The sequence below is a fragment of the Drosophila yakuba genome, chromosome 2R, assembly GCF_016746365.2.
Source record: "Drosophila yakuba strain Tai18E2 chromosome 2R, Prin_Dyak_Tai18E2_2.1, whole genome shotgun sequence".
Classification (NCBI taxonomy): domain Eukaryota; kingdom Metazoa; phylum Arthropoda; class Insecta; order Diptera; family Drosophilidae; genus Drosophila; species Drosophila yakuba.
The window spans coordinates 4,924,335-4,952,085 of record NC_052528.2 but is presented as its reverse complement, the minus strand read 5'-3'; the positions used below and the strand labels follow the sequence as shown (position 1 = coordinate 4,952,085).

At 42.4% G+C, this 27,751-nt stretch overlaps 7 protein-coding genes across 10 annotated transcripts in view; 4 read left to right on the top strand and 3 right to left on the bottom strand.

The window, feature by feature from the left end:
• The window catches only part of LOC6529353 (serine-rich adhesin for platelets), a 36,292-nt gene extending 25,993 nt beyond the window's left edge, over window positions 1–10,299 (bottom strand). The window contains exons 1-2 of the mRNA XM_039372874.2: window positions 10,144–10,299; window positions 9,442–9,620 (exon numbers count right to left, since the gene is read on the bottom strand). The gene's annotated coding sequence lies outside the window, so the exon portion shown is untranslated. The remainder of the gene's footprint in view (window positions 1–9,441; window positions 9,621–10,143) is intronic.
• Window positions 10,300–10,481: 182 nt separating this feature from the next.
• LOC6529351 (5-hydroxyisourate hydrolase) lies at window positions 10,482–11,116 on the bottom strand. Its single transcript, XM_002090320.4, has 2 exons — window positions 10,960–11,116; window positions 10,482–10,883 (listed from the first exon to the last, which is right to left on the bottom strand). Exons 1-2 carry the CDS (start codon window positions 10,990–10,992, stop codon window positions 10,575–10,577), a joined length of 342 nt encoding a protein of 113 aa, XP_002090356.1. The 5' UTR covers window positions 10,993–11,116; the 3' UTR covers window positions 10,482–10,574.
• Window positions 11,117–16,716: 5,600 nt separating this feature from the next.
• Window positions 16,717–18,300, top strand: LOC6529350 (periodic tryptophan protein 1 homolog). The gene has a single exon (XM_002090319.4). It carries the CDS (start codon window positions 16,834–16,836, stop codon window positions 18,211–18,213), a length of 1,380 nt encoding a protein of 459 aa, XP_002090355.1. The 5' UTR covers window positions 16,717–16,833; the 3' UTR covers window positions 18,214–18,300.
• Window positions 18,301–18,305: 5 nt separating this feature from the next.
• LOC6529349 (transcription initiation factor TFIID subunit 5) lies at window positions 18,306–20,702 on the bottom strand. Its single transcript, XM_002090318.4, has one exon. It carries the CDS (start codon window positions 20,597–20,599, stop codon window positions 18,485–18,487), a length of 2,115 nt encoding a protein of 704 aa, XP_002090354.1. The 5' UTR covers window positions 20,600–20,702; the 3' UTR covers window positions 18,306–18,484.
• A 222-nt stretch (window positions 20,703–20,924) lies between these two features.
• On the top strand, window positions 20,925–24,296 carry LOC6529348 (peroxisome assembly factor 2). Of its 4 annotated transcripts, none has more exons than XM_002090317.4 (5): window positions 20,925–21,021; window positions 21,124–21,257; window positions 21,314–21,826; window positions 21,889–22,644; window positions 22,700–24,191. In XM_002090317.4, the coding sequence occupies exons 2-5, from the start codon at window positions 21,237–21,239 to the stop codon at window positions 24,101–24,103; spliced, it is 2,694 nt and encodes an 897-aa protein (XP_002090353.1). In that variant the 5' UTR covers window positions 20,925–21,021; window positions 21,124–21,236; the 3' UTR covers window positions 24,104–24,191. The 4 variants fall into 4 exon arrangements, with proteins under 4 accessions (XP_002090353.1, XP_039228811.1, XP_039228810.1 ...); XM_039372877.2 differs by lacking the exon at window positions 21,124–21,257 and having other exon boundaries at window positions 20,972–21,021; window positions 22,700–24,134; window positions 24,184–24,296; XM_039372878.2 differs by having other exon boundaries at window positions 20,980–21,021; window positions 21,098–21,257.
• Window positions 24,297–24,608: 312 nt separating this feature from the next.
• Window positions 24,609–25,884, top strand: LOC6529347 (peroxisomal (S)-2-hydroxy-acid oxidase GLO5). The gene is made up of 2 exons (XM_002090316.4): window positions 24,609–25,027; window positions 25,096–25,884. Exons 1-2 carry the CDS (start codon window positions 24,624–24,626, stop codon window positions 25,790–25,792), a joined length of 1,101 nt encoding a protein of 366 aa, XP_002090352.1. The 5' UTR covers window positions 24,609–24,623; the 3' UTR covers window positions 25,793–25,884.
• Window positions 25,885–26,271: 387 nt separating this feature from the next.
• On the top strand, window positions 26,272–27,419 carry LOC6529346. Its single transcript, XM_002090315.3, has 3 exons — window positions 26,272–26,577; window positions 26,635–27,197; window positions 27,256–27,419. Exons 1-3 carry the CDS (start codon window positions 26,344–26,346, stop codon window positions 27,350–27,352), a joined length of 894 nt encoding a protein of 297 aa, XP_002090351.1. The 5' UTR covers window positions 26,272–26,343; the 3' UTR covers window positions 27,353–27,419.
• Window positions 27,420–27,751: the final 332 nt, after the last annotated feature.

Sequence of the window (27,751 nt, the reverse complement as noted above, 5' to 3'; positions counted from 1 at the left end):
TTCAAGATGCTTTTTACGATTGGTAGTGAAACTCTACCGAGCAATATCATCATCATTAATCGCCCAAAAAGCATGTGTATACAAAAAACCCTGATCTAAAACCATGATTTCTACGCATTTCCCCGTACGATACCATGCCATTCGAGATCGAGCACTCGAGCGACTGCCCGCTGCAAAGGGCTTTTATTAGATGAGTGTTTTATGCAAATGGCGATCGTATTCCGGATTTCGTGTTTCTGATTCCGGGCCAGTCCGGCCAGTGGGCTAGAACGAGCCGTAAACTTTCACTCCCCGCTGAAAATGAGTAGGCCCTGGGTTATCTAATTGGATTGTTTGGGGCTGGCGGAGATTAATTGCAGGGGAGATCTCTTCGAGCCTCTTCAAAGATGAGCACTCACAATGGAACCATAACAATGTTGAAAAGTAAAAGTTTCTGTTTGGGCCATCGAACAATGCATCGAATGATGAATCCATGAATAAATTATCCAAACCTGGATTCTAAACGGGTTTCGGTCAGCTTAATTTTACCGATTCAAAGTCTAATTGAATTTCGTTTGTCATTTGCTTTGTTTTCTCCAAATCAGATTGGCTTGTGCCGGAAGAAGATAGTGCGTAAGCCCATATATAACCATTTTTAGAATGCAAAATTTTTAGTTTTAATGACTCATCAGGCCAAACGGAATTCGCTTGAATACTCCAAAAATAAACAAAAATGCAAGAGTGCGGGATACACTTTGCATGTCCATTAATATATCCACGCAATAATAAGTGAACGAAAGACACAATTGCCTGCTGTGCGGAATGCCAACTATTCCTCTTGCACAAAATGGTGGATATATTATAATATACATAATTTCATATACTTTACAACTCAGCAAAATGCTTCTATTAATATCAGAATGAATATATGTAAAGATTATAGTTTTAAATATGTGCACATTTAAACACCCATTTAGTGCCTTTGAATAAGAGCTATAGTAGAATACTATCTCAGAAGAGTACAATGTATTTAATTTTCCAAAGAAAAGTGTCCAGTTTTTCCGAACTGTTTATTCCGGGATGTTATGGCTCACTTTCTCGCTCACGTTTTCCGCCTGGCAATCGCCGCAAATAGGTCAGTTCAGATGGGGGTTACTGAACTCTTTTGCCCGCCGGCCAAATGTATTTATGGAAAATTTGTCACATAACTTTGTGGGCCAAGAAATGACGCCAGCGATTGCGAATTTAACAGAGACAGAATTTGCATAAAGTCTGGAGTAATTCAACACTTCAATGCCACACAGCTCGTAAGTGGAATGGTAATAAAAGTAAAACCGAAAACGCAAACAACAAACTGAAAACTGGAAAACCACAAGACCACATCAAGTCAGAGGCGTAAAAAACAAAAAAGAACCACAAACACAGCAAACTTAGCAATATCACATCATTTGGATGCTAACCACCCAAACTTTGTTTGGATACCTCGAACGAATTTTGCGCTTTGCCGAACTGTATAGATACAACTTTTTGATAGAAGTATGGGTTTTTTCCTTAAGTGTTTCAAAAAACGAACGTATTGCTTGGAAAATCGAAGTCATCATCAATGCGCAACAAACACATTAACATATTCTTATTGCCACCACTCTATTTCTAATGTTTCAGTGGAGTCTTTCCCTTACTTTCCATTGCTTCGTTGGGTTTTCGATCCGCTTTTTTCAAAACAAATCCAAAACGAACCGCACAGAACTTGCCACTTCAGCGGGGTCCCTCATAAATAGTTGAAGAGTTGTGTTGTTCAATAAAGCAGCTTTGCCACTCTTATATTCCCCCTCCACCGAAATATCATCCATGGCCGTATTCTTCACTCCTTTCTGTTTCTCCCCCTAACTCAAAAACTCGTTTCTGTTAATTGTTGCGTTAATTTATATTCTGAAAACAGTGGAAAAAAGTAACAAGAAGTACGTACTCTCTCCTGGCCTCGCCCTCCACACCTCTCACTACTAAGTCTTGCCACACTTAATATGCTCTAATTGAGCTGAAAATATGATCTTGGGTTGATTTTAAACTTGGTTAAGCGGGCAGGCATAAAATGCCAACAAAACATAATTTATGGCAAGTGGTAAAGTAAGGCAAAATATATCTGTTTCTAATATCTGAATCTGTTTGGTGACTCACTTGTTTCGAATTTGGCAGATTTTTAATTAACTGCTGACAGTAACATCATCGTTTCCAAGATCACCATTTAACCATTCATAGAGCGGTTTTAATTGGCAAATTTGTCAAAATTAATATCATTTCCCATCTAGAACACCTGAACTCTTCGAGCTACCCACGCCCTGGAGCCACTTACTCATGGTTTAGCTGGCTGTTAGTCACTCACCTAAGCCGCACATTAAGATTGCAGCGGGCTGGGAACAAAGGAAAATCTCGAGATCCCCTCTTGGGGGCATGCTCCACGGGCGATCAGACCCGATGAGCCGTTAAATAGAATATTGTAAACCCCAAACCCGAATGCTCGGCAATGAAATAAGCCCCGCCCCTTGGTCATCATCATCAACATCGCCATCATCGTCTTTCCCAAGCCCCTCGTCTTCGATCATCTCGAGTACAAGTCAATGGGGCATGAACATGAATAGAGAAAACCAAGGCAACACCAAATTGTAACGTATATGGATAATAAGATGGGTTTTCCTCTGACGAAAGAACCTGTTCTTAAGATGAACAGTTGTAAAAAGGATTTTTATGCTGAGATCATAGGTATTTTGTTTTGTATCTTTATTTCATTCATGAACTTTATTATTATAAAAACTCTGCAGAAACCCTTTATAGTTAGTGATGTTAGTCAACACAACAATAAGCAATTTAGGTGTATGAATAATACTCCGGTATACACTGAAATGTTCGATGGCCAATAATTTGCGCAAAAGAAAACGAGGAAAGCCAATCGATGTGTCTGCTTTTTGTGGGCTGGTGAAAATCGGAAAACCAGAGGCGAAAGGGAAAATTGTGGGGGCGATAAATACTTGGCTAAGTTTGAACGGTCGAGTAATTCGCAAGCACGCTGAAAATGAAATTCAATTGCGAAATTAAATTTCATTGAATTTAATTGCGGGCATGATCGGATCAAACAAACAAATCGAACGCTCTAATCAAAGCCAACGGAGCATGAAATCCGCCAAGTGACTTCTGAACATTCCTGCGCTGAATAGGGATTGGATCTCGTTTCATTTCAGTGTTTTTCCAATCCCTGGGTGTGGTCCGGATACAGTTCGCGATAAGGTTGAAGATCACACAGCTACGCTTGGGCTCGTATATTCTCGTACCACCCATATATCTGTCCGTGCTTTATCCGCCTGAAGCTCAATTCTTCTTCAAAGTGAAGCACTTCCTTCAACACCCCAGCTGATAAATGGACAAAAGGGAAAGGAACTGAAAAACAATATGAATATTTATTAGGCTCTGCTTTCGTGGCAACTGCCCGAGAATTTGGAAATATATAAATTTGTTATCGTCTCTAATTTATTACCCTTTTTAAGCTCAATAGGTCGCTGTGGATTCAAACAAAGAATTGACGCAAATTAAATCTCTAGTATATGCTCTTAAAATGAAGTATATAATATTTTGCATTATTACAAAAAGGTAAATCATTATTCAAACACATTTCAAGGTTAGTGTAATTTCTGCCCAACTTTTACTGCACCAAGTTCGAAAGTCTTTAGGCCTTTTTTCACGTTATTCACGACCTTACCAAACAGACATGCCGCCCATCTGCTACCTAAAAACTTAATAGCAGTGACCCAGAAAGAAAACAAAAAAAAGTTATTAAAAATAAGTACGCTAATAGCGCGCAAATTATAAAAGAAACGCATCAAAAAGATTGGCCAACATTAATGCCAAATCGTTTTAGCCTCTTGTGTATAAAGAGTAACTTTACTCTACCAACATAGGCTGCCAAAGTTACCAACTCACCCAGTCTCAAACTTTGTTTATATACAGCTTACAGCTGATATACCTTTCCGGACTCTAAGCCGGACATGATCTTGGCGAAGAAGTCGGCTTTGGTGTGCAAAAGATTAGTTTTTTCTTATTTTTTTCCGCTCTTTGCCCCAACGAAAGTTGTCGGCCAGCTCTGACAATTTTTCAGCATTAACCCAAATAAAAGTGAAGCAGCCAAAATAAAAATATAAGATATACTGACCAAAACAAAGAGCGAAGAGAATAAAGGTCGAATGTGTGCCACTGTGTCGATTGAATATTTGATGCCCCGAAGAGGCTTCTGCATAATTAAGAAAGAAAAACCGCTACAAGAAAGCGAACAACACCCCCTCTTCTGAGCGGTTCTTTTTAAGCAAATAAAGTTTAAAATTTAAAAAAAAGTATTATATTATATAATTAGAAATATATGTCAAAGTGGTTCGAAACACTCAAGCGCATCCCTTAACCAGGCAAAACGTTTTGACGAAGTCACCTGCATCCAACGCTCTGAATTCAAAATGTGTGAAGAATAACAACTAATATTTATTATACATTTATAATTTTAATACTTGGTGTTCACTTGTTGACGATGTCACTTGCTATTTTTCCCAGTGGTATTGAAGGCAAGAAACCTGTTGCTCTGTAACTGAAAAGAGCTTCTGCGTAGCTGTCGATTGTAAAGTGAGTTACAAGTGGCTGTTCTCGTTATTTTGTAATTCGACATGCAAAGCACGTGCAATTGTCTCGATTCGAGCACCTCCCACCGCCCTTCCCCTTGGATGACGTAGGATATAGAATTCGACTGGTGTTGTTACTCAGTCCACAGAAAATATATAATATGCACACATATATGTTTGCCAGCGTGAAGGTCTTCTTCGCGGGACTGCCTCGTCATCGTTCTGGTTTGGGCATTAGGCGATTGTCTGGGTCTGAAACAAACACAGTGACTGCGACAAGTATCTCAGCTAACTCAGCTCAACAATTTGTATGTGTGTCATTGTGGCAATTGATTTGAATCGCGTGCATGCAACCTGATAAACCGTCGTGAATAGTGTGAATATGAAATGTCTTATAGCCTTTCGTCTATACGAACTCGTGTATTTCGCCTTTTATGCCTTGTTACTGTTACGTGGCTTGTGCCCAGAATGGCTAATGAGCTGACCACAACGGGCATACATAAGTGCTCGCTAATAATAGCAGTTTACTTGCAACGTTCATTGCAGGGCTTAGCCAAAGTGTTCTTATTGAAGGCTGAATACAAATGCGTTAAGGGCTAATCTAATATATTAGCTAAAATACATAACGAACTTCACAAGCGAAAGGGGAAAGGGGAATCAAAAGCTTATAAAGCATAATATTTTAGAAAAATAAGCAATGCAAAAACTTGGTATTTCTATCTTAATTAAGTAGGGAGACGGAAAGATTTTTCCTTGAGTTCCCATCGCATCCATTTGGAAAGTAATTGATGCAGTCGCAAAGTGTTATCCCCACCACTTTTTAATTTACCAAATTAATTGGTTACACATGCTCGCGAGCGTATTTTCCCTGTTTTTCATACACTTGTCTATACGAATGGCATGTACATGTGTATCCATGTACCTCCCCCGTTGAATCCCATTAACAATGCTTTTAATTACCCCATTACAGCCGCTCCCCAATCCACAAAAAATTGGCAAAGACAAAGACAGATACAGAAGCTTACTGTTTTGCAAAACGCAATTTGGAATAATTAAACCTTATAGACTGGGAGATGATGGCACCACGCCTCGAAATGTGGAAATGTAGAAATGGCGAAATGTCAGGCAGTAAAATCACTAGATGCTGCAGCTAAATTGCGTCGAAAGCGATCCCATTCTATTTGAGTACCGCCACTGACTCACTAAACTTGTATTTATATTAAGAATGCTCATGCTCATGGCACAAAACATTAAACTTATTAATTAACACTTCGCTGGTATCTTGGGGGAACATCTTTGAGCAGTTTTTCAACGTGCTTTGTCTTGAAAACGGCTTTTACCACTTTTTCGCTCGTCCGAGCATATTGTTTCTCTTCTGTGATTAATGGGTGCGTTACCATTGGGATTTAGTGCGCGACTGACTTCGGCTAATACCATCGCCCATCCCCCCTTGGAAAACCACCCGGATCCCCCATTAGCCCCACCCATAAAGCATCTCTCATGCCTTTTCAATTACACCCCTCTGTGTTTGAATTTTGCGCCACATTTTTAATGCCGAAACCATAAAAGTGCTCATGTGTGTGCAAAAATAAAAATATAAAAAATTGGCTAAAATAAAAGCCTGCTTGGCAGACTGAAAGCTGAATGCTCGTTAGCAGCAGCGGCTACCACACTACCGAACAAGCTTAAAAGCGCGACTACAAAAAGTCTGAAATTAGTTTTGAATTTTTGAAAAACTCACTTTGCCATGGCGGAATGTCTTAGTCACGCCACCTGCTGCAATCCACTTGGGATTGGATTTTGTGCAGTAAAGTAGGTAGGAAGGTAAGGAAGGTACTAAGCGCACTCCAAATCTATTTGGTAAACACTGCAGACGAAGCGTGTGGAATTAAAGCCAAGCACGATAATTGTGCCGAGACTCTTGGGCCGGAGATAGTCAAGGTCGTGCATCTTACACGAGTTAGTCCGGATATTCAGATATACTTAAATAACACGAGGTTTCTTTCTTTATAAGAAATCCGTATAATCAAATTAATTTGAAGAACTAAATTAATGTAGCTTTAATGTTTAAAATGAGTTTAGTTTCCATCTACAGGATGGAGCCTGGTTTTAGAAATGTATCTTTCTGTGTAACCTACTCCATCGGCTGCAATTCATTTTGTATCTCAATTAAAGAGACGCAGTACGGCTTCGCCTCGAAGTGTATATCACAATGCATGCTTATCGGAAACTACACATTGAACACATTTAGAGCGGCCCCATGCATAGCCGGGAAATGAAGCAAAGGGGCGATGAACAAAGCGAAGAGAAAAAGATACGGATGGCAGGGGATATGTGTTCGAGCCCATACCCTCCAAGTAATATGAGACATTGCCAAGGGCACATGAAACAAAATAATCAAAACCCTCGGCGGATAAACGCTTGGGTGCAGGTCAGATAGGAAGAAGGACCCCGCAGCCCCTGATATCCTCGGCAAACACTTTGCGGAGTCCACTCGAAATATACTCGTATCTCATGGATGCCAAAGCCCGGCCCGCCGCTGCTGACTCATTTTTCTTGAGTTCCGAACAGGTTGGCCGTCTCACACTTGCATACATCCGCACCCCTGCAACCCGGACTCAAACAGCACTCAGATACAAATGCAAATGCCCACACAACTGCGCAAACATTGCGAAAAACATCGACTTGGGGTTCGGGAACAACTACGCCCAAGTGGAATGAAATGCCCTGAAATTGCATGGAAATTAACAAAACGAAATGCAATGAAATAAAACTAAAAGGTGAGGCTAGACCTCCAGATTCGCCATGGCGATACCATTTTAATTGAACGATAACGCGGAGAATTGCGATTTCAGATTCAACTTTTTGTTGCGGCTGGAAAAAGGTCTTTAAAATCTCAGAAACAAATAGGAAGCAAGGTGTTATAAGTAAATCGCAATTGGTAAAGGTTAGCAAACGTATCACAAGTTATATAAGTTTCTATTTTAAATTACGAAAAATTATGGAAGAAAGCTAGTTTAGAATTGGAAACTATGCTCAAATCAAGAAACAGTAAGACGAATGGACTTATTCTAGGCTGACAGTTAAAACAGGGTTAACTAATGTAATTTCCCAATGGTATTCAAGGCTAAATGTAATTGGTGGGAACTCGCACTGAATAGTTTGCACATTCAACATTGTTCTCACAACTCGAGGTGCGAATATACCCCTCTGGAAGCGCTGTAAAAGTCGCTGGGTACGTGCACAACTTAAAGGCGAACTAAGAAACACAAGACGACGACAAAATTTACTTTAGACCAAGCTCAAGCTCAAGTCGGAGCTCCAACTCCGGTGCTCGAGTGAACAACTCGATGCAATCGGCCAGCGAATTCGAACGAAAGGTACTTGAAAAAGTGCATGCGGGTTCATTTCCTGTTTGCTCTTGCCATTTGAGCTACACGGCTGCAAATAATCTGTATTAATCACAGTTTATGTACTAAAAATGCAGCAAATAGTAACAGCGAGGAAATGAAAGGAGAACTTTGATTATGAACGGGCATTTGTATGTTTTTTACGGGTTTCAGCTGCAACCGAATTCTAATCTGATTATATAGTACTTTTGTGGAAGTAAATATGCCATGTTCAGTAGGGTTTTTTAAAAATTTCCTTTATGTGTGCTTCAAACTTATTTGCATTTCATGCCAATATTTGGTATGGATGTTTTAAACAATTCTTTTTTCTGTGCATCTCAGAGAGGCTTCTTGCCATTTTGCGATGTCAGCTGAGCTCGACGACAAACATGCTCAAGCAGTGGAGATTTCCCCCCATTTTTACCCCCCAACTGTGCAGACTTAAAGGTTTTTACATTTATTTTTTACTATTTTGTGTTTCGATGTTTTTTCCTGGTGCTGGTGCTTTGTTTTTGCTGCCAACTTTTGCCTTCTTTTCTGCACTTTGGCCGCTTGGCCGCTCTCTAATTTGCCTACAGCGTTTAACCATCATCGCATATTGGGCTTTTGGCTTTACGTCAGTGCAAATTATATCCACGTAGGTTACGATTTTTGACACTTTTCCAGCGCCGCGTCTAACGGTTTTCGAAGCCATGGTTTAATTTATCTCTGGATTACAGTTATTAATGATTGGTTTTGGCCAGAGCTGCGGGCCAGGAAAGTGTTTATCGTCGGATCGATTATCAATTACATATACACAATTTTTCGGCTCTTTTTCGTCGCATTCATTGGGGCTTGTGATTAATTGACCGTTAGCAAGTTGTCATTTTGATTGCGCTTTAATGCGGCGCCGAACTTTCAATTATTAGGTAAACCAAATTGCGCCAAATGTCGCAGAAAAGGTGAGGTAACAGCCCTCGAGCTAGACAGTTCAGCAATTTAAACACTTCAAAATTAAAGCAAACAGTCGAATTAAAATATGAACTTTACATAAATTGTTTCCCACGTTTCAAAGAACTTGTATACCGAATAAACAATGAAAGTGGTAATTTCGCCGTTGTAGCTCACCTGGTTCTGGCGACGTTTTCGCACATTTAATAAAATTGAATTGGATTTAAATTTTAATTAGGCTTAAAAATTTAGCGCGATCTGAAGAATGCTTGCATTGTTTTGTCATTCTAAAATGTATTTATGGTACAAGCTCAATTTTTTTTTTTGCCGTTTTTTTTATTTTAGGTTAAAAGAACGAATGAAATTTTAATGTAATAAACGAAGAATGTTTTCTAGATTCAAACAACAGGTTTTTTGGCCCATTAAATTATATTCCAAAACTACAAATTCCTAGATTCCTGATGAGATCACCTAGAACCACCGCCACTCACCTTTTGGAATAATATGTGCGATCTTCGCCGGATTCCGGAGGTGCTTCGTACCGCATTCAAATTGGACCAATTGGGGCAGAGTTACCAACTGACGTGCTGATCTCGTTAGAATCTAAGCTCGTTTCTTTCCGTGTTTTTCGGGTTTTCAGATGGCAGACGGAGCGAGACGCGGGCAGGCACTTGGTATGGGTACAAATATGGATGAAGGTATATGTAGGTATGGGTCTGGTTATAGGTACTAGGCGGGGGTACTTGTTGCTCTCTCGGACCCCAAAACCATAACCAAAACCAAAACCTCCGATCTGGACGATGGCCAGAAAATGGAAACGCGATTAGGGGCAGGCGAAAAGGGTATGGGTACACAAAAAAGATGCAGAGCCAGCAGCACGGAATATGAAAAAAAAACGAAAACAATGCCAGAAAAAATCAACATGCACACACTGACACCAAGAATATGTATCTTAAAACTGGTTTAAGATTTGTCGGGGATTTGCTGGCTCGGCCGCATCGAGTGTGTGTGTCTATGGGAGCGCTGTTTGTACTTTCCAATAACAAATCCCACTTCTTGTTTAGCTCTTTGAAAATACACACACACGGATATTATTTCCACTCAGAATCCTATTCCGAAACAACTGTTGCACCTCGGTGGCAGATTCAAACCCGAACAGATCTGTAGGATGCAAGGATCCATCATCCACTCACTTTGCAGAGAGCACTTGCCGTCTATCTCGAATTTCCAAATATGTATGTTTTTTGTATTCAAACTACCGGCACACGACTCGGCCGATCGCCGTTTCAAAAACATTCAATTCCAAACACCGACAACGGAGCGAACGCTCGAACCTCCCGCGACATCCGCAAAATACAAACTGAGTCGGAACCAAACGACACCGAATGCTGGCTAGAGATGGCAAGATGCCGTACTGGCGAATAGGGGTGGGATCGTGAGGCTACTTGTATTCATGGCACGACAACTCACGCACGAACATCGCACGAAGTATTGAGCGATCCCCAACTTGGTTTAAGAAATAAACATTTTGTGGAGCTCCAACGGCATTTATTCAAATCAATTGAAAAATAGTTTCCTTAGTTATATACAATCCATTCCCCATTTTCCTTGAGCCACAAGTACGTTATGTGCCACGATAAGTGGAATATCCGAAGGGATTGAGCAACAAAGGAATGTGATAGTTCTGGTTCTCACTGCAATCGACAATCAAGTCGATCGCTGGATACAGGGTCTTCACATTGCGTTCTGCGTAATAGGAGCCCACGTGAAAGGTCAACTTGTAAATCCCGCTGGGAAATCGACCGGGTTCTAAAAGTAGACAGCGACCATCCGCATCAGTTTGGGCCGCCCGAAGAGATCTCCACTCCTGAATCTCGTCTAGCCTGGAAACTGTTACTCTCACATTGGCTGCCGCCTTTCCCACTGATGTATCCTGAGAGGGATAACAAAAAGTTATTTTCGTATAAAAACATATAAAATTATAAATATAAAAGTTGAAAACAGGTTACCAATATGTGAGTAGAAAATTTTCGAGCTTCCATCCTGAGGGCAACTTTAAGACTAAATATTGCAGGTATTTCTGGTATCTCAGCAGATAGCAAAAGCTGCAGATTGTGATAATGTTTATCTTAATCTTTGATTGCATTTTGAATTAAGCTTTGAAAAGTAATGATAAGTGTGATGCCAAAATTATAAGACAGAAATCTTTAGGAGATTAAATCAGAACGATCTTTGGGGAATGCAAATTCAAAAAATAAATATGTAAACTGTATATAATTGTAAATACTAAATAACTAAATATCGATAGAATTAATTGAATAGATTTAAGAATGAACGATAGTATCATCGATATATCGAATGTAGATAAGTGATCGAGGAGCAAGAAGAAAGGACTTTGGATCGAGAAGTTGAAGGAGAAACATCGTTAATAAAGAATATATAAAATTGTTACAAAAATCAGGTGTGGGGTATATCCCAAAACAGTTATAGTAAAGCAAGACTACGATGGAATATAGTGTTATTCTAAAAAAATCAAAAACTGAGTTAATTGACATTTTAAAAGCAAACGAAGTTTATTTTGGCGAAGACGCGACTTTAGTTCAACTGCGCAACGCCGTTAAGAGTGTAATGGCCGAGAATAAAAATAAAACCATAGCGTCAAACCTAGTGAAAACCATAGAGGCAGATGAAGAACCAACTAATGTGACGATTCCTAAAAGTGAAATTAAGACGATTGGCGGTGGCAACGAGAATGTGCACGAGGATTCTGATGAAATTAAAATTTACGAGAAGTCAATAACTGTAACCGGTGACAGTGGCAGCATGCACAGGGAAGAAAGAGACAACCATAGTGTAGCGCCAAGCGGCAGCGTGGATGATGAAATACCTGGAAAAGATGATGAAATAACTACGAGAAATGAGGCAATAAGAAAGAATGAAATGCTAAACGAGAAAAAGCATGATTTATCAAGAGAGGCTGAATATGCACAGTTAGAGATGCAGCATTTAAACAACTTGGAAAACTTGTACCTAGCTCGTAGGCGTGTTGCTGAACTGGAAGCAGATTTTAAGTTAATGGAAGGAGGAGCAAGAACCGTGAGAAATGACGTCATTGGGATGAAAGACATAGAAGCCTTGATTAATTGTTTTTCGGGAGATGATGGCTACCCGATACGGCGTTGGATAAATGACTTTGAGCATATAATGAACACGTATGACGTACCAGATCAACGCCGTTGGATATTTGCTAGGCGTATGTTAAGCGGATCAGCAAAAGCTCAAATGATCAATGTGAACCCTTTAACATGGAATACCCTATGCAAGGAGCTGCTGGCGATTTTTGAACAAAAAGTGACAGCGTGGGACGTGATTAAACAGCTTGAAGCGAGAAAAAAATTTCCTGATGAAAGTACATTGCACTATTACATCGCTATGTGTGGCATTTCGAAGCAAGCAACGCTAGCGGATTCTGATGTAATTCGTGCAATTGTGAGTGGGCTCCAAGACAAAACAGGAGCTGCCACTTCTTTAGCCTTTTGTGAATCGTTGGATGAATTGCGCAAGAAGATAACTATATATGATAAAGTAAAGATATCTGATCAACGGGTGGCTGCTGCAAACGTGGATAGTTCGAGTAATGTAAAAATGATTAAATCAACAAACCTTCAGCAACGACCTACAGCTGTGCGTTGTTACAATTGCCGAAAATTGGGGCATATAATGAGCGAGTGCAGACGCCCAAAGAGACCTGAAGGTGCCTGCTTCAACTGCTACAGCCAGGACCACAAATACCAGGACTGCCCGAGGAAGAGGGGCGTCACTACCGTAGCAGCCATGCAAGATGGGGAACTGTCGGACACTGATGACCTGGCAGCGGTTCAATCGGTTAAGTTATGATTTCTTTATGGTGAAGAGAGGTGTATTACTGTTTTAAGTTTATTTGACACAGGAAGTCCAGTAAGCTTTATTCAAAAATCTTTAGTTCCAAATAATGTTAAATTAAAATCTCAAAGAAGTAAATACCATGGAATAGGTGGACAACAAATATTAATTTTTGCAAAAATTGAATGCAGTGTATATTTTCATAAAAAAGCTTATAAAGTTAGTTTATTAGTTGTAGAAGACACATTATTACCATTACCTACCTTACTAGGGCGAGATTCACTTAAAATAATGGAAGTCCAATTAGTACATAAGAAACAGATAAATGCGGAATATAATTTTTCAAATAAAAATATTAATAACGACAGTAATAACAAGTTTTCTGCATCTCTTTTCACCAGTAAATATATAACCCATTACAATAAGAAAACTAATATAAATAATTCTAGTTGTTTAAGTAAAAATAAGTTGAATAACCAAAAACTAAATAATCAAAAGGATATAAATAGTTACCAACAAAGTAATCAATTAGAAATAGAACAATTTTTTAGTAACTATGCAGGATATATTGAAGAAGAGTTAAAGGAACTAATTAGTGTAGGAAACGGATTCGGAAAAGATTATGAAGAAAAATGTAGTGAAATAGTAAAAACTCATTATTTAAGTAAAAATTTAGATTATAAAAAAGCTCCTATATATCAGATGACTATTAGAGTTACAGATACTACACCCTTTCATTGTTCACCTAGGCGTTTGTCATACTATGAAAAAGAGAAAGTAGGTGAAATAATTGATGATCTTCTTAAGAAAAATGTTATTAGAAAAAGTAAATCTCCTTATGCATCTCCCATAGTTTTGATTAAAAAGAAATCTGGTGAACTTAGAATGTGCGTAGATTATAGAGGACTTAATAAGCGAATAGTTAAAGATAATTTCCCATTACCGTTAATTGAAGATTGCTTAGAGTACTTAGAAGGCAAGATATGTTTTTCAATAATGGATTTTAAGAGTGGCTTCCACCAAATAGGCGTAGATTCACAGAGTGTACCGTTTACCTCATTTGTAACACCCCATGGGCAATATGAATATTTAAGAATGCCATTTGGCTTAAAAAATGGATCAGCTATTTTTCAAAGATTTATTACAGAAGTATTAGTGGACTTTATTCAAAACAAGCAAATAGTAGTGTATATGGATGATATAGTGATAGCTACCAAAACTGTAAAGGAACATTTAGAAATCCTAAAGAAATTATTAGATCGTATTAGTGAGAACAACCTAGAGATTAACCTAAAAAAATGTGAATTTTTAAAACCTGAATGTGAGTTCCTTGGCTATAAAATCAACCGTAGTGGAATTACACCTAGTGAAGCACACCTAGATGCTTTAAAAAATTTCCCTATACCGCAAAATTTAAACACCCTTCATTCGTGCTTAGGATTCTTCTCATATTTTAGGCGTTTTGTATTATCCTTTGCAAAAATTGCAAAACCTTTAACGGATTTATTAAAACAAGGAGGCCCATTTCCACTTAATGAAGAACAACTAGGAGCTTTTAAATCGTTGAAAACCGTATTATCGAATCCTCCAGTATTGGCTATCTTTAACCCTAATCGTGAGACTGAACTTCATACAGATGCTAGCTCGCATGGCTTTGGAGCCGTCCTTATGCAGAGACAAGATGATGGCAAGATGCATCCAGTATCGTTTTATTCAGGTAAAACTAATGCAGCTGAGTCTAGGTATCATAGTTTTGAATTGGAAACCCTAGCGATTATTAATGCATTACGTCGATTTAGAGTTTATTTAGAGCATAGGCATTTTAAAATAGTGACAGATTGTAATTCTTTAGTGCAGACACTGAGTAGGAAAGCCATAAACCCTAAGATAGCGAGATGGTCATTGGAATTGGAGAATTATGATTATTCTATAGTTCATAGACCTGGTGTTAATATGCCTCATGTTGATGCGTTGAGTAGACAAGTTCAAGTATTAGATGCACTTAGAGAAAATAGTGATAACGCCATAGAGTCCCTAGCGAAACCCCTGATGAGTAGTGAACATAGTGATAATACCGTAGAGTCCATAGCTAAATCCATAGGGAATAATAGGAACTTAGAGAGTAGAGTAGGAAATAGGAGATACATGCCGCATTGTGAAAGTAGAGATGAGACTCAGTCAAATATATCAGAAGACCATAATTTTAGCATAGAGGATAGTAAAGACAGCTGGGGTGGTGTCCCAAATGAATTGGAGTTTAGAGAAAAATCCATAGTAGAGTCGATTAAAGTAGTGGGGGTAGTAGGAGCAACACCTAGGGATATTGACCTTATATTGCAAACTGAACAAATGCGTGACCCTGAAATAATTAAGATAAGAACAGCCGTGGAGGAAGGTAGTTGCACTTCATTTGAATTAGTAGATGGCGTTATTTATAAAAAGAATAGTGACGAATCCTTATGTCTGTATGCTCCGAGTTGCATGGAAGAACAAATAATTAGGTTATCACATGAAAAATTAGGCCACCTAGCTGCTGAAAAATGTGTAAAGGATTTAAAGAGAAACTATTGGTTCCCAGCTATGAGTAGTAAAGTAGGAAATTTTATAAGAAATTGTTTACCGTGTATATTGCATTCAGTACCGAAAACCATTCATAATCGTACACTCCATAGCATTCCAAAGCCGTGTATACCTTTCCATACTATTCACATAGATCATTTAGGACCGCTACCAAGCATACATTCAAAAAGAAAACACCTCCTTGTTGTCATAGATTCATTTACGAAATTTGTTAAGCTATTTCCAGTAAATAGCACTAGTACTCGTGAAGCAAAAGATTCACTTAGTAGGTATTTTGACTTCTATAGCCGTCCAAAACGAATTATTTCTGACAGGGGATCTTGTTTTACCTCCCTAGAGTTTTCGACCTTTCTTCAAGAACGTGAAATAGAGCATATCAAGGTGGCTACAGGCGCACCTCAAGCCAATGGGCAAGTAGAGAGAGTGAACAGAATCTTAACACCTATGTTAGGTAAATTATCAGAGCCAATAGAGCAGGCGGATTGGTATAAGTTATTAAATAAAGTTGAGTTTGCCATTAATAATTCCATTCATAGTAGTACTCAAGAATCACCTAGTATTCTATTATTTGGTGTGAGTCAAAAAGGCCCTATAGTTGATGAATTATCAGAATACATTGAGGACAAGTTTAATTTAGAGCAAAAAGACTTAGACAGTATCCGTTTAAAGGCTAATAGGAATATACAGCACTCACAATATAAGAATGAGCAATATTATGCAAAGAAACATAAAGCCCCTCTGGAATATAAAGTCGGAGATTTTGTAGCTATACGAAATATTGATACAACACCTGGAGTTAATAAGAAATTCGCACCCAAGTATCGCGGCCCTTATAAAGTAAATAGAGTATTTGAAAATGACCGTTATGAAATTGTTGATGTAGATGATTGTCAATTAACCCAATTACCATTTAAGAGTATATTAGAACCAGCGAGATTGAAACATTGGAAAACCGTTGTAAACCATACTATAGCATTACTATTGTAGATCGAGGTCGATCATAAGTCAGGTAGGCCGAATGTAAACTGTATATAATTGTAAATACTAAATAACTAAATATCGATAGAATTAATTGAATAGATTTAAGAATGAACGATAGTATCATCGATATATCGAATGTAGATAAGTGATCGAGGAGCAAGAAGAAAGGACTTTGGATCGAGAAGTTGAAGGAGAAACATCGTTAATAAAGAATATATAAAATTGTTACAAATATAAAAGGCATTTTGAAAAATTCCATTCCAAATAATAGGTTGAATAAAACAAATATTTTTCAAAAGTATAAAAATTCTTTGATATTTAGTATAAAGTATTAGTAATCTCGACATTGACAAGGGCTGGCCACACTACCTGGCTCGTTTGAACTGCACGTGTTGACTATTTCGTGTGGTAGTGCAAACTGCGTTGAAAATTTACCCATAATGGCTGAGGAAGGACCACCAGAACCGAGCATTGACTTTGTCCCAGCTCTTTGCTTCGTACCACGCGGCGTGGCCAAGGATCGCCCCGACAAGATCGTGCTGACGCAGGCGGAGCTGGCCAGGATTATCGGAGATACGCAGCAGGAATTGGACGAGGAGAGCGACGACGAGGCGGAGGAGGGTGAAAATGCCGCGGAGGACCATAACGACATGGATGTGGACGACCACGAGGATGCCAACAGTGAGAACCGCAATCCCCAGGACGAGTTCCAATTCCAGGAGTATGACAACGAGACGAATGCCAATGTCACCAGTCTGGCCAACATCGTGGACGCTGGCGAGCAAATCCCCGATGAGGACGAAGACTCCGAGGCCGAGGACGAGGTGATCAAGCCCAGCGACAACCTTATTCTCGTGGGTCACGTGCAGGATGACGCCGCTTCCATGGAGGTGTGGGTGTTCAACCAGGAGGAGGAGGCTCTCTACACCCATCACGATTTTCTGCTGCCCAGCTTTCCCCTGTGCATTGAGTGGATGAATCACGACGCGGGCAGCGAAAAGGCGGGCAACATGTGCGCCATCGGCTGCATGGATCCGATAATCACCATCTGGGATTTGGACATCCAGGACTCTATTGAGCCCACCTTTAAGCTGGGTTCTAAGGGCAGCCGCAAGCAGAACAAGGAACAGTATGGACACAAGGACGCAGTGCTGGATCTCTCTTGGAACACCAATTTTGAGCACATTCTGGCCAGCGGCTCCGTGGACCAAACTGTGATTCTTTGGGACATGGACGAGGGACAGCCTCATACCACCATTACTGCCTTTGGTGAAAAGGTTCAGTCGCTGGAATTCCATCCGAAAGAGGCCCAAAGCATCCTAACCGGCTGTGCCGATGGATTTGTGCGACTTTTTGATTGCCGCGACTCTGAAGGCGTCAACTCGTCCAGCATTCAGTGGAAAGTTGACGGTGAGGTGGAGAAGGTCCTTTGGCATCCCACTCAGACTGACTACTTCATCGTGGGCACCAGCGATGGAAGCTTGCACTACGCCGACAAACGTTCTCCTGGCCAGCTGCTGTGGTCCGTAAAGGCCCACAATGAGGAAATCTCCGGTGTGTGTTTCAACAACCAGATGCCCAATCTGCTGACCTCTACCTCCACGGAAGGCACACTCAAGGTGTGGAACTTTGATGGCACAGAGGCAAAGCACGTCTACGAGCACGAGTTCAACATGGGCCGCTTGCAATGCATGCGCCAATGCCCCGAAGATCCCTACACCCTGGCCTTTGGCGGAGAGAAGCCTCCGCGCTGCGCGATCTTTAACATCAAAAACTCGATAGCCGTGCGCCGGACGTTTGGAATCGCTGATGCGGAGTAGGTAAATCGTCCAGATACGTATTTATCTGTGTATATCTATGCTTTATATGACTTTTAAATAAATATGAATTAAATGTAAGGACCCTAATGATCGACTGTTAATTAAAATTTATTGATAAGTTGTGCATATATGCACTTTACACATTTTTGCTTAAAAAATAATAGACATTTCAGGGGGATGGGGGACAAACGGAATACAAAACATTAACCCTAAACATTCCGAGCATTCCTTAAGACTACATTACGTATACCAAATAAGCTTATCTGTGCTCCTAACTCTTGAATAGACCCACGCACATCAGGAGATTTCGGCGCGTAAAGTGCAGGGTAACGAATGGCGAGTTCTTGCTAGGGAACGTCCGCATTAGGTAGACGTCCTCGTCGTTCTCATCCTGGTGGTGCGACACAGTTATGTGATTGCTGATATAGTCTTCGGTGACCTTGTGGAAGTCCCACAGAGTTAGGTTGTTATCCAAGCCGGCTGCAGCCAGGACTGTACCATCGCGACTAAAGGTAATCGTGGACACAGTGCTCGTGTGCCTTAGAAGGGTGGTGACCAGTGATCCGTTGGACAGATCCCAGATGATGATGTTGTGGTCTACGGAACCCGAGGCCAGATACCGTCCGCATGCGGAGAAGGCCAGCGAACTCACCGATCCCTTGTGGCCTGTCATCAGGCGCACCGACTGACCAGTCATGTTGTCCCACAGGCGTACCGTACGATCACTAGAGCCGGTTGCCACATAGTTGGAATTGGGATGAAATTGCACACAATCCACGTCCGACAGGTGACCCACAAAGACTCGCAACGCTTGATTGGAATCCGTAGCCCACAGACGAGCAGTTTTATCGTAGGAGCAAGAAACAAAGTAGTATCCATGCGGCGCAAAGCGCACATCCCACACCGGATAAACGTGCCCGCGGTAGGTGACCACACAGGACCAGGTAAGCAGGGACCACAGCCTTATGGTACTGTCCTCGGAACATGAGAGCAAAAGGTTCATCTCAGGTGCAAAGGCACAGCGGTATACGGGTCCGGTGTGACCCAAAAAGCTTCTGGTTACCTCACCACTTCGGTCATCCAGCATGCGAACATTGATATCCGCCGATTCCTTGTCCAGTTCGCGAAGGGCATCTGCATCCTTAAGCGCACGCAGCTTGGCGGGCGTCAATGACCAAATCCTCACACTCGAGTCTCCAAATCCACAGGCTAACATCGTGGAATCGTCTGAAATCTCGGCACAGGTTACGCCCTGATGGGAATTGAGCACAGTGTAAAAGACGGCAGAGGGCAGTTGATCCTTGCTGAGGGCTAGCCGCTTGCTGGCTTCCCTAAGAGCTTTAAGCTTTAGCAACTTGTCCGAATCCTTCAGTTCCGGCAGGGGAATTCTGTCGATGGATGGAGCATTTGGATCTGACTTGGACTTTTTCGATAGCAGGGGATCCTTTTTCGGCTTTTTCTTTTTCGGACGATCCGGGGCATCCGGATCATCGTCCTCCTCCTCTGGTGCCGGCGCTGGAGTGGTTAGAGTCTGAAAGTCCACCTCCTTAAGCAGTCCGTAGTACACCCGCATCTTGTTGTCTTGTCGCTTGGCCTCGCCGATGTGCGAGCCCGCGGTGGCAACGCACTGCAGCTTGTTGCGTGCCATGCCCTCGTAGGTGTCGAAATGCAAGTACTTGGAAACAATGTCTGCCACAACTTCCTGCCGGCGATCCTGGATGTGTCGCTTGAACAGAGAGTGCGAGTCCCTGGACATGCGAATGACAAACTTATCCTGCTCCATGGCGACTACGAGGTCATTCTCAAGCAGCTCCTCCGGCTTGGACAGCAGAAGTAGGCTGAATAGACCCTCTATGTAATAACCATCGAGATCGCATTTGTACTTCTCAATAAATTCTTTAGCCTTTTCCCTCAGTCCACTGGCCAGGATTTTGAAGTAGATCTGCACCAAAATGGGGTACAGAACCATAGACAGCTCATGCTTGTATATGTCCAGGGATTCCTCAACGAACGTGCGCAGCTCCTTGTATGCCTGCTCATAATGCTGGGCATCAAAACTGTCGTCGCCGATGAACTTGGCCAGTGCCTCTGCAGCATTGGCCTCCGTCACCGCGGACTGCTTATGAGCCTGCGCCGGTGATGGGACATGTTTCCGCTCTCGATTGGCGTCTCCAACTCCCAGAGCTGCGCCCAGCACCTGCTGAACATCACTTTCGCTGATTTCCGACAAATCCGCACTGCTCACATTCGCCTCCTGGCAGAGCAGCTCCTCCGTGCTCTTCAGCTGGTACTTCTTGATGAGTTTTAGCAGGCACAGCAACTCACGCTTATCGTGGGACGATTGAGTACCGTTTCCCCCGTTGATATTGCTCATTTCCAGACTCATTTTCGCGGAAAATTTAATATTTAGAACCTGTGTACTATTTTGTTGTGCGTGGATGTGTGTGACCAGATTTGCAGCGGCCTAACACGCTCAAGTGCATAATGAAATATACTGAAATGCTACAAGTACAGCCAAGATATACAGTAAATACTGGTGTTACTGGGTTATAATATATAATACAAGATTTAATAAATTGCTTATCATTTAGCCAATGATAATCATTTTTAATTTAGACAAATATAAACTTACATTGTATAAGGATAGAACTATGATTACTATTATGCAGGCTAAGACGAATTTAATTAAATGTTTAGATTAAGAGGGCTTACTGTGGACAGCTGACTGAATAATTTTAGTATTTTTTAAGCTAATATATTACCAGAATCAAAACATTCGTAATGAAGAGGAGAGTAATTGTGAAAAAGGTAAAATCTAAAGTAACCGGTCAAGTGAGCAAGCTCATTTTGAAAGCAGAGGCTAAGATATGCTATGCATTAACAGGATTAACTTGCCATTGCGTATTTCAGTGTATTTGTCTGGCGCCTACCCTCCAACTCCTTGAACTTTGACACCGCCTCCTCGAAATTAACCCTTGTACTCGTGCTTTCTGTTGTGTTTTTGTCCAAATTTATTGTATGAAATGAATGAAAATGAAGATGCGGTAGGTCAATAACAAATATATTAACCCTATTAGCTAATGTCGATCGATTTTCGCAGAAAAAAGTCGTCGGCAAGCGGAATTCGGTGTCGTTCGATCATCAAGATCCCGGACAACCAAGATTCAGCTTCTCTGGAAGAGTACAGGAGCTAGTCGAGGGCTATAATTCGGCAATACAGCTGCTGGCGCCCAAGTGGCCCTGGTTTCTCTACCCCGGATATCTGACATACGCTGTATACTGGCGTTACGCCAAATATTACAAGGGCAAGTTGCTGCTGACCCCCATTCCGAACCGCCTCTACGATCTGCTGATCAAGAACGAGCTGATCAAGTCGGAGCATCTGGTGTTCGCCAGCCAGGAGGTGTACGACAACTATGCGGAATCGCCGGACGTCAACTTTGTCAACTTGGTCATCCGCGGGAGGAGGGTAAGGATCGGTAAGCCGTTAGCTTCAGATGAAGGAAATACGACCCAAACGGTTATCAAGCAAATGCTCCAGGAGGCGCCACATACCATTGTGGCCCAGATCCTGCCGGCTGCCCAGTGCCAACCCAATTGTCTGTATGTTCAGGTGGGTATCGAGTATAAATAAATGAAATATATGCTATAATTCTAATTTTGGTAAAATTTTAGGAGAACTTCTACGGCAACATATTGGATCGCTTTCGAATCCGCTCCAACTGTTGGGTGCAGGTGGAGCATTTTGCCGATGAGCAGACAATACCTGGAATAGCAACCAAAGCTCATGTGTACTTAATCGCGGATGCTCATGAACTTCCCACCGAACTGACAGAGATTATCCTGAGCAACTATTTTAATACACCTCGACTCATGCATCGTGGACATACCTACCGTATCGAGGTGAACGCGCAGTTGGTGGGCACTGCGACTTATGCCCATTATTACCTGATATTCGCTCACCTACGCCACGTACACTTAAAGTGTATTCACCTGGAGACGAAGGGCAGCGAGTTCGAGCTGCAAGCGGTTGTAGCCAAAAACTTTACCAACCTCATTCAAGTACCGGCATCGCACAGTTTCCTGGCTCGTCAAGTGCTTGACAGCATGGCGATCGTTGAGAACTATCCAAGTGGTCTGCGAAAGCCTTATAAACTGTTGCGCTCCTCGGTAGATGCATTCCTGCCAAAGAAGTCCGCCTGCCTGTCCTCAAAGCACATCTTCCCTGTGTTCCTGCTTCAAGGCGAGCGAGGATCTGGCAAATCGAAGCTTGTGAACGCCGTAGCCCAGGAGTTGGGAATGCATATTTACGGGGCAGATTGCGCAGAGATCGTTTCGCAAGTTCCCTCCCACACGGAGATGAAGCTAAAGGCCGTATTTGCCAAGAGCCAAGTTTGCGAACCGCTTATGATTTGTTTTCATAACTTTGAGGTAAGAGGTTTGTTCTCGAGTAAATTTACAAACTCCTTACAACTTATATTTCTAGATTTTCGGCATAGACAACGAGGGTAATGAGGATTTGCGTCTGCTTTCCGCCTTCCACGTGCAGGTCCAGGAACTTTTCAACAGGGACCGGAAGCATCCGATTGTAGTGGTGGCTTTGACTAGCGACAGACACCTCAAACCAATGATACAAGGACTTTTCCTGGAGATTATAAACATTGATATGCCCAGCAAGGAGGAGCGATTCGAGATTCTTCGTTGGATGCACGTGCGCGAGTCTTTCAACGATATAATCTACAACCAGAAGGCCATTGAGCAATTGCCCTTGTTCTCGCGGGAAAATCAGTCGCAGTTCATGTCACGCATTTCTCCCAGTTGGAGGGAAACGCTCAATGTCCTGCAGGATGTGGCTGCAAAGTCACAGGGCTTTTTGCTGGGCGACCTACAGTTGCTTTACGACAACGCGGTTCGCATAAAGATTCGCAATAGGTTGGGTAGGAGCACCTTGGATATGTCCCACTTTGCTAAGAACCTCACCGACATGCAGAGCTCTTTCGCGGACAGTTTGGGTGCGCCCAAAGTACCGAAGGTTTATTGGTCGGATATTGGTGGTTTGGCCAAGCTTAAAGATGAGATCCAGAGCAGCATCGGTCTGCCGCTTAAGCATGTTCACCTGATGGGCAAGAATCTACGTAGATCGGGAATCCTGCTTTACGGTCCCCCGGGAACAGGCAAAACACTGGTGGCCAAGGCTGTTGCCACCGAGTGCAACTTGAGTTTTCTTTCTGTTCAAGGTCCTGAGCTATTAAACATGTACGTGGGCCAGAGCGAGCAGAATGTGCGCGAGGTCTTCTCCAGGGCTCGTTCTGCGGCTCCTTGTGTGCTCTTCTTGGACGAACTGGATTCCCTGGCTCCCAATCGAGGTGTGGCTGGTGATTCTGGAGGTGTAATGGATAGGGTGGTGTCGCAGCTATTGGCGGAAATGGATGGAATGAGCGATGGCGACACTTCTAAACCCATATTCATTCTGGCCGCCACCAATCGCCCCGATCTTATTGACCCCGCTCTCTTGCGTCCGGGTCGCTTTGACAAGCTTTTCTACGTGGGACCTTGTTCAACTGCCGAAGACAAGGCAGCCGTTCTGCGTGCTCAAACCCAGCGATTCACTTTGGAAGCCGGGGTTGACATGGAACAGATTGCCGAGCGATTGAAGAGTGAAATGAGCGGGGCAGATATGTACTCCATCTGCTCGAATGCATGGCTCTCGGCTGTGAGGCGCACCATAGACAGACACTTGAGTGGAGCAATAACAGAGAAGGAACTGGTGCCGGAAAATGTAATCGTGAAGGTGGAAGACTTCACGAAGTCTTTCAACAAGTTTGTACCCTCTATCAGCGCCAAGGATCTGGAGTATTTCAACAACCTTAAGGCTTCTTACAGTGTCTAAATTATGCGCAGCTGGTTAACTAGTTCTAAGAGTGAGTTTTTTAGACATTTTTCGTTGTTTTTCAATAAACCCGTTGATAGTTCAAAAATTCCCAGCGAGCGTTCACTCGATTAAACCATCCGAAGGTGGAACTCTCATATGAAATAGGAACCAGCGTGTTGGCGACTCTGATTACTTTGGAAGACAGCAGGAGGTAGGTGATCCCAATTAACCTTTGCGAAGAGGGTTCTTATCATCTCGGACAAAACTTCGCCCCATGCAGAGAAGGAAAACTGCGTCTTCTGATTTGAATGATCCCTGCTATGATCTGTACTCTATAATCTCGGGCTGATGAGGGATTCATTATCTATTTCAGCCGGCAGACAGCGTGCTTATCGCGATTCCCCGGTTTATAGACCCTGCCGGGCAAAAGCTGTTGATGCCGGCACCTAATCTCAGTGGATTCAGTGCGAGTCTGGGAGGTGCGTGAAGAGGTGTTGCCAAACATTGTATATTTCCATTCCCCTGTTATATAACGGCCATGGCTTTGGTGTGCGTGGAGGACTTTGAGAAGAAGGCTGCCGGGCAACTGGAGAAGAATGCTCTGGACTACTACCGCAGCGGCGCCGGTGAGCAGTTTACTTTGGGACTGAATCGCGAGGCCTTCCGGCGGCTACGTTTGCGGCCTCGCTGTCTGAGAGATGTCTCCCGCCTGGACATTAGTTGCAAAATCTTCGGAGAGCAGATGAAGTGGCCTCTGGGCATAGCTCCCACGGCTATGCAGAAGATGGCACATCCGGAGGGCGAGGTAGGCAATGCCAGGGCGGCCGGAAAAGCCGGCTCCATCTTTATACTCAGCACACTGTCCACCACTTCGCTGGAGGATTTGGCAAATGGTGCTCCGGACACCATCAAATGGTTCCAACTATACATCTACAAGGATCGGTAAGATACTACTCTTTATATGTGTAAACAAGTACCTCTATATTAATTACTAACCTTTTACAATTCAGTACCATCACGGAAAAACTGGTGCGCCGTGCCGAGAAGGCCAACTTCAAGGCGCTCGTCCTGACTATCGATGCCCCTATTTTCGGACACCGTCGAGCCGATGTGCGCAACAACTTCAGCCTACCATCGCACCTGACATTGGCCAATTTCCAGGGTGTTAAGGCTACTGGAGTGGGGAATGCCGCAATGGGCGCCTCAGGCATAAATGCGTACGTCTCTAGCCAGTTTGATCCAACCATCACCTGGAAGGATATTGCCTGGCTGAAGAGTATCACTCATCTGCCCATTGTGGTGAAGGGAGTTCTGACTGCCGAAGATGCTGTGTTAGCTCAGGAGTTTGGATGCGCCGGACTCATTGTTTCCAACCACGGAGCCCGCCAAATCGACACGGTACCGGCCTCGATCGAAGCCCTGCCGGAGATCGTGAAGGCCGTGGGAGAGAATCTGGTGGTTATGCTGGACGGAGGGATCATGCAGGGCAATGATATCTTCAAGGCTTTGGCTCTCGGGGCAAAAACTGTCTTTGTGGGTCGTCCAGCTGTCTGGGGTTTGGCCTACAATGGACAGAAGGGCGTGGAAGAGATGCTGAGTGTGTTGAGAAAGGACTTTGAGATCACCATGGCACTGATTGGTTGCCAAACTTTGGGAGACATCACGTCGGCAATGGTGGTGCATGAGAGTCAATATGCCAAGCTATAAATCAGAAACGTTTTAGTGTAAATATATAAAACTTATCAAACTTGCTTTTATAAATTAACAAACATGTCAATAAAAATAAACTTAAAACAGTTTCTAGCAATTAACATCTTTATCGGTTTCCTCAGGTGATCATTTTTATAATACGACTTTTAAAATTTTTGAAGTCAAACATTTTAGAAATATGCCTATTTTAAAGTTAAATGAAGTTATAAAACCTTCATTAAAATGATAAATTAACTAGGGAAATTATAAATATAATGTTTAGCTACAAGTGCTTTGCATATTAGTTTCAAGAGTCTAGTTAAGCTCTTTTCAGATCAAAAGTTTTCTAATGCAAGAGATAATTGCGGGTTTTACATTAATATAAATTAATTAACTGACAAAACTCAATTTTTGAATGAGTGATAACAGAAACGGTAGATAATCGTCTGATAGCAATGCTCGAGTTAATCGATTAGTGTGCGGAACTCGTAGCTATCGCAAAGCTCCCATCTCTAAGAGGCATGTACATATAGAAAAAAATTAACAAAACGAGAGGCGATTAAAATACAATGCTAGACGGTTGGTACTGTAGATCCCTCGCCAACCAGGAAGATGGCGCTATCAAGGACGAGCCTCCGAGCGACGATGAATTCCCACCACCCGCCAGAGATCGTGTCCCGCCAATTTCCCGTGGAGCAGCACCCGCTAGCTCATCCTCGGTTTCCGCGGGCCTGGGAGCGGGCGAAACCGACTTTAAGGAGCGCTACAAGAACCTGAAGAAGAAGCTGAAGTTCCTGATATACGTAAATATCTAAAGTTGAACTTGGCCAACGGCAAGTCACAGCTTTTTGTGTTTACAGGAGAACGAATACTTCCAAGATCTGTTGCACACCAACCAACGCCGTTTGCTCAAGGTTTCCCGGGATCGCACCTTCTTGCTGGACCGTCTGCTGCTGTACGAGAAGCCTGCCAAGGACTCCAGCGACTCGGATGCCACCGACAGCTCCGATTCGGAGCCAGCATCAACGTCAGGTGCCGCCGGGGGATCGCAGATATCAAAGGACGCTATTCGGCGCAAGCACAAAGACAAGGGCGCACCGGGAATTCCAGGTGTGCCTCCGCACATGCCCACTGTGGGCGCCACACGAGGACGAAGACGGAAAATCCTAACCGGAATGTTGCCCGCGAACCATGGAATCACAGCAATCGCTGCCAAAAAACAACTTACCGCCACAGTTTCACCTTCGCAGCAGTCACTGCAACTACACAGTGCTCCAAAGGAGGTGTCGCCTGGCTTCAGCCAGGCTGAGATTGCCCGCCAGCTGCAGGAACGACGACCCAACCCGTTGGAGCTTATGAGTCCGGAGTGTACTTCGGCCACTGTGCCCACTACAATGCTCAGCGATGAGAGCCCCTCTAAGTGGTAATAGGTTGTACCCTTTCCATATTGGCTCACCAATCTAATATTTGTGTTTTCTTAGTTATCCTAATGAGAGCCTGCAGCATCTGATGGAGGACGACTCTCACTCGCACGAGGTGGCAGCCGAGGAGTGCGTGCCCATGGAGTACACAACTTAATATTCTTACTGAGCTGAATACTAAAAGCTAATAAATTCACTAGATTCATTTATGGTCTTCAGTTTAACGTACGTGTTTTACATTAGCTTTCTGGATTCAAGACTCCACGGGCTTTCTTCTTAGTTTAAATAACCGCTGGGATTTCGTATCACCAACAAAAAAACATTAAATGTTGGACTACTTAATCGTGATCAAAAACAAATATATACATTTATAATCAGGATATTTTATATATATTTACGATATATTTAATTTTTACTTTATATCAGCAATTGGCTAAACAACTTTTTATTAACTACATTTTTAAGTTTTCCTCTGAGTGTATGTAAAGCTACAATGCGAGTAGTAGAAATAAATAATAGCAAACATTTTCAAAAAAAGTTTGGTATCCCTGGGAAA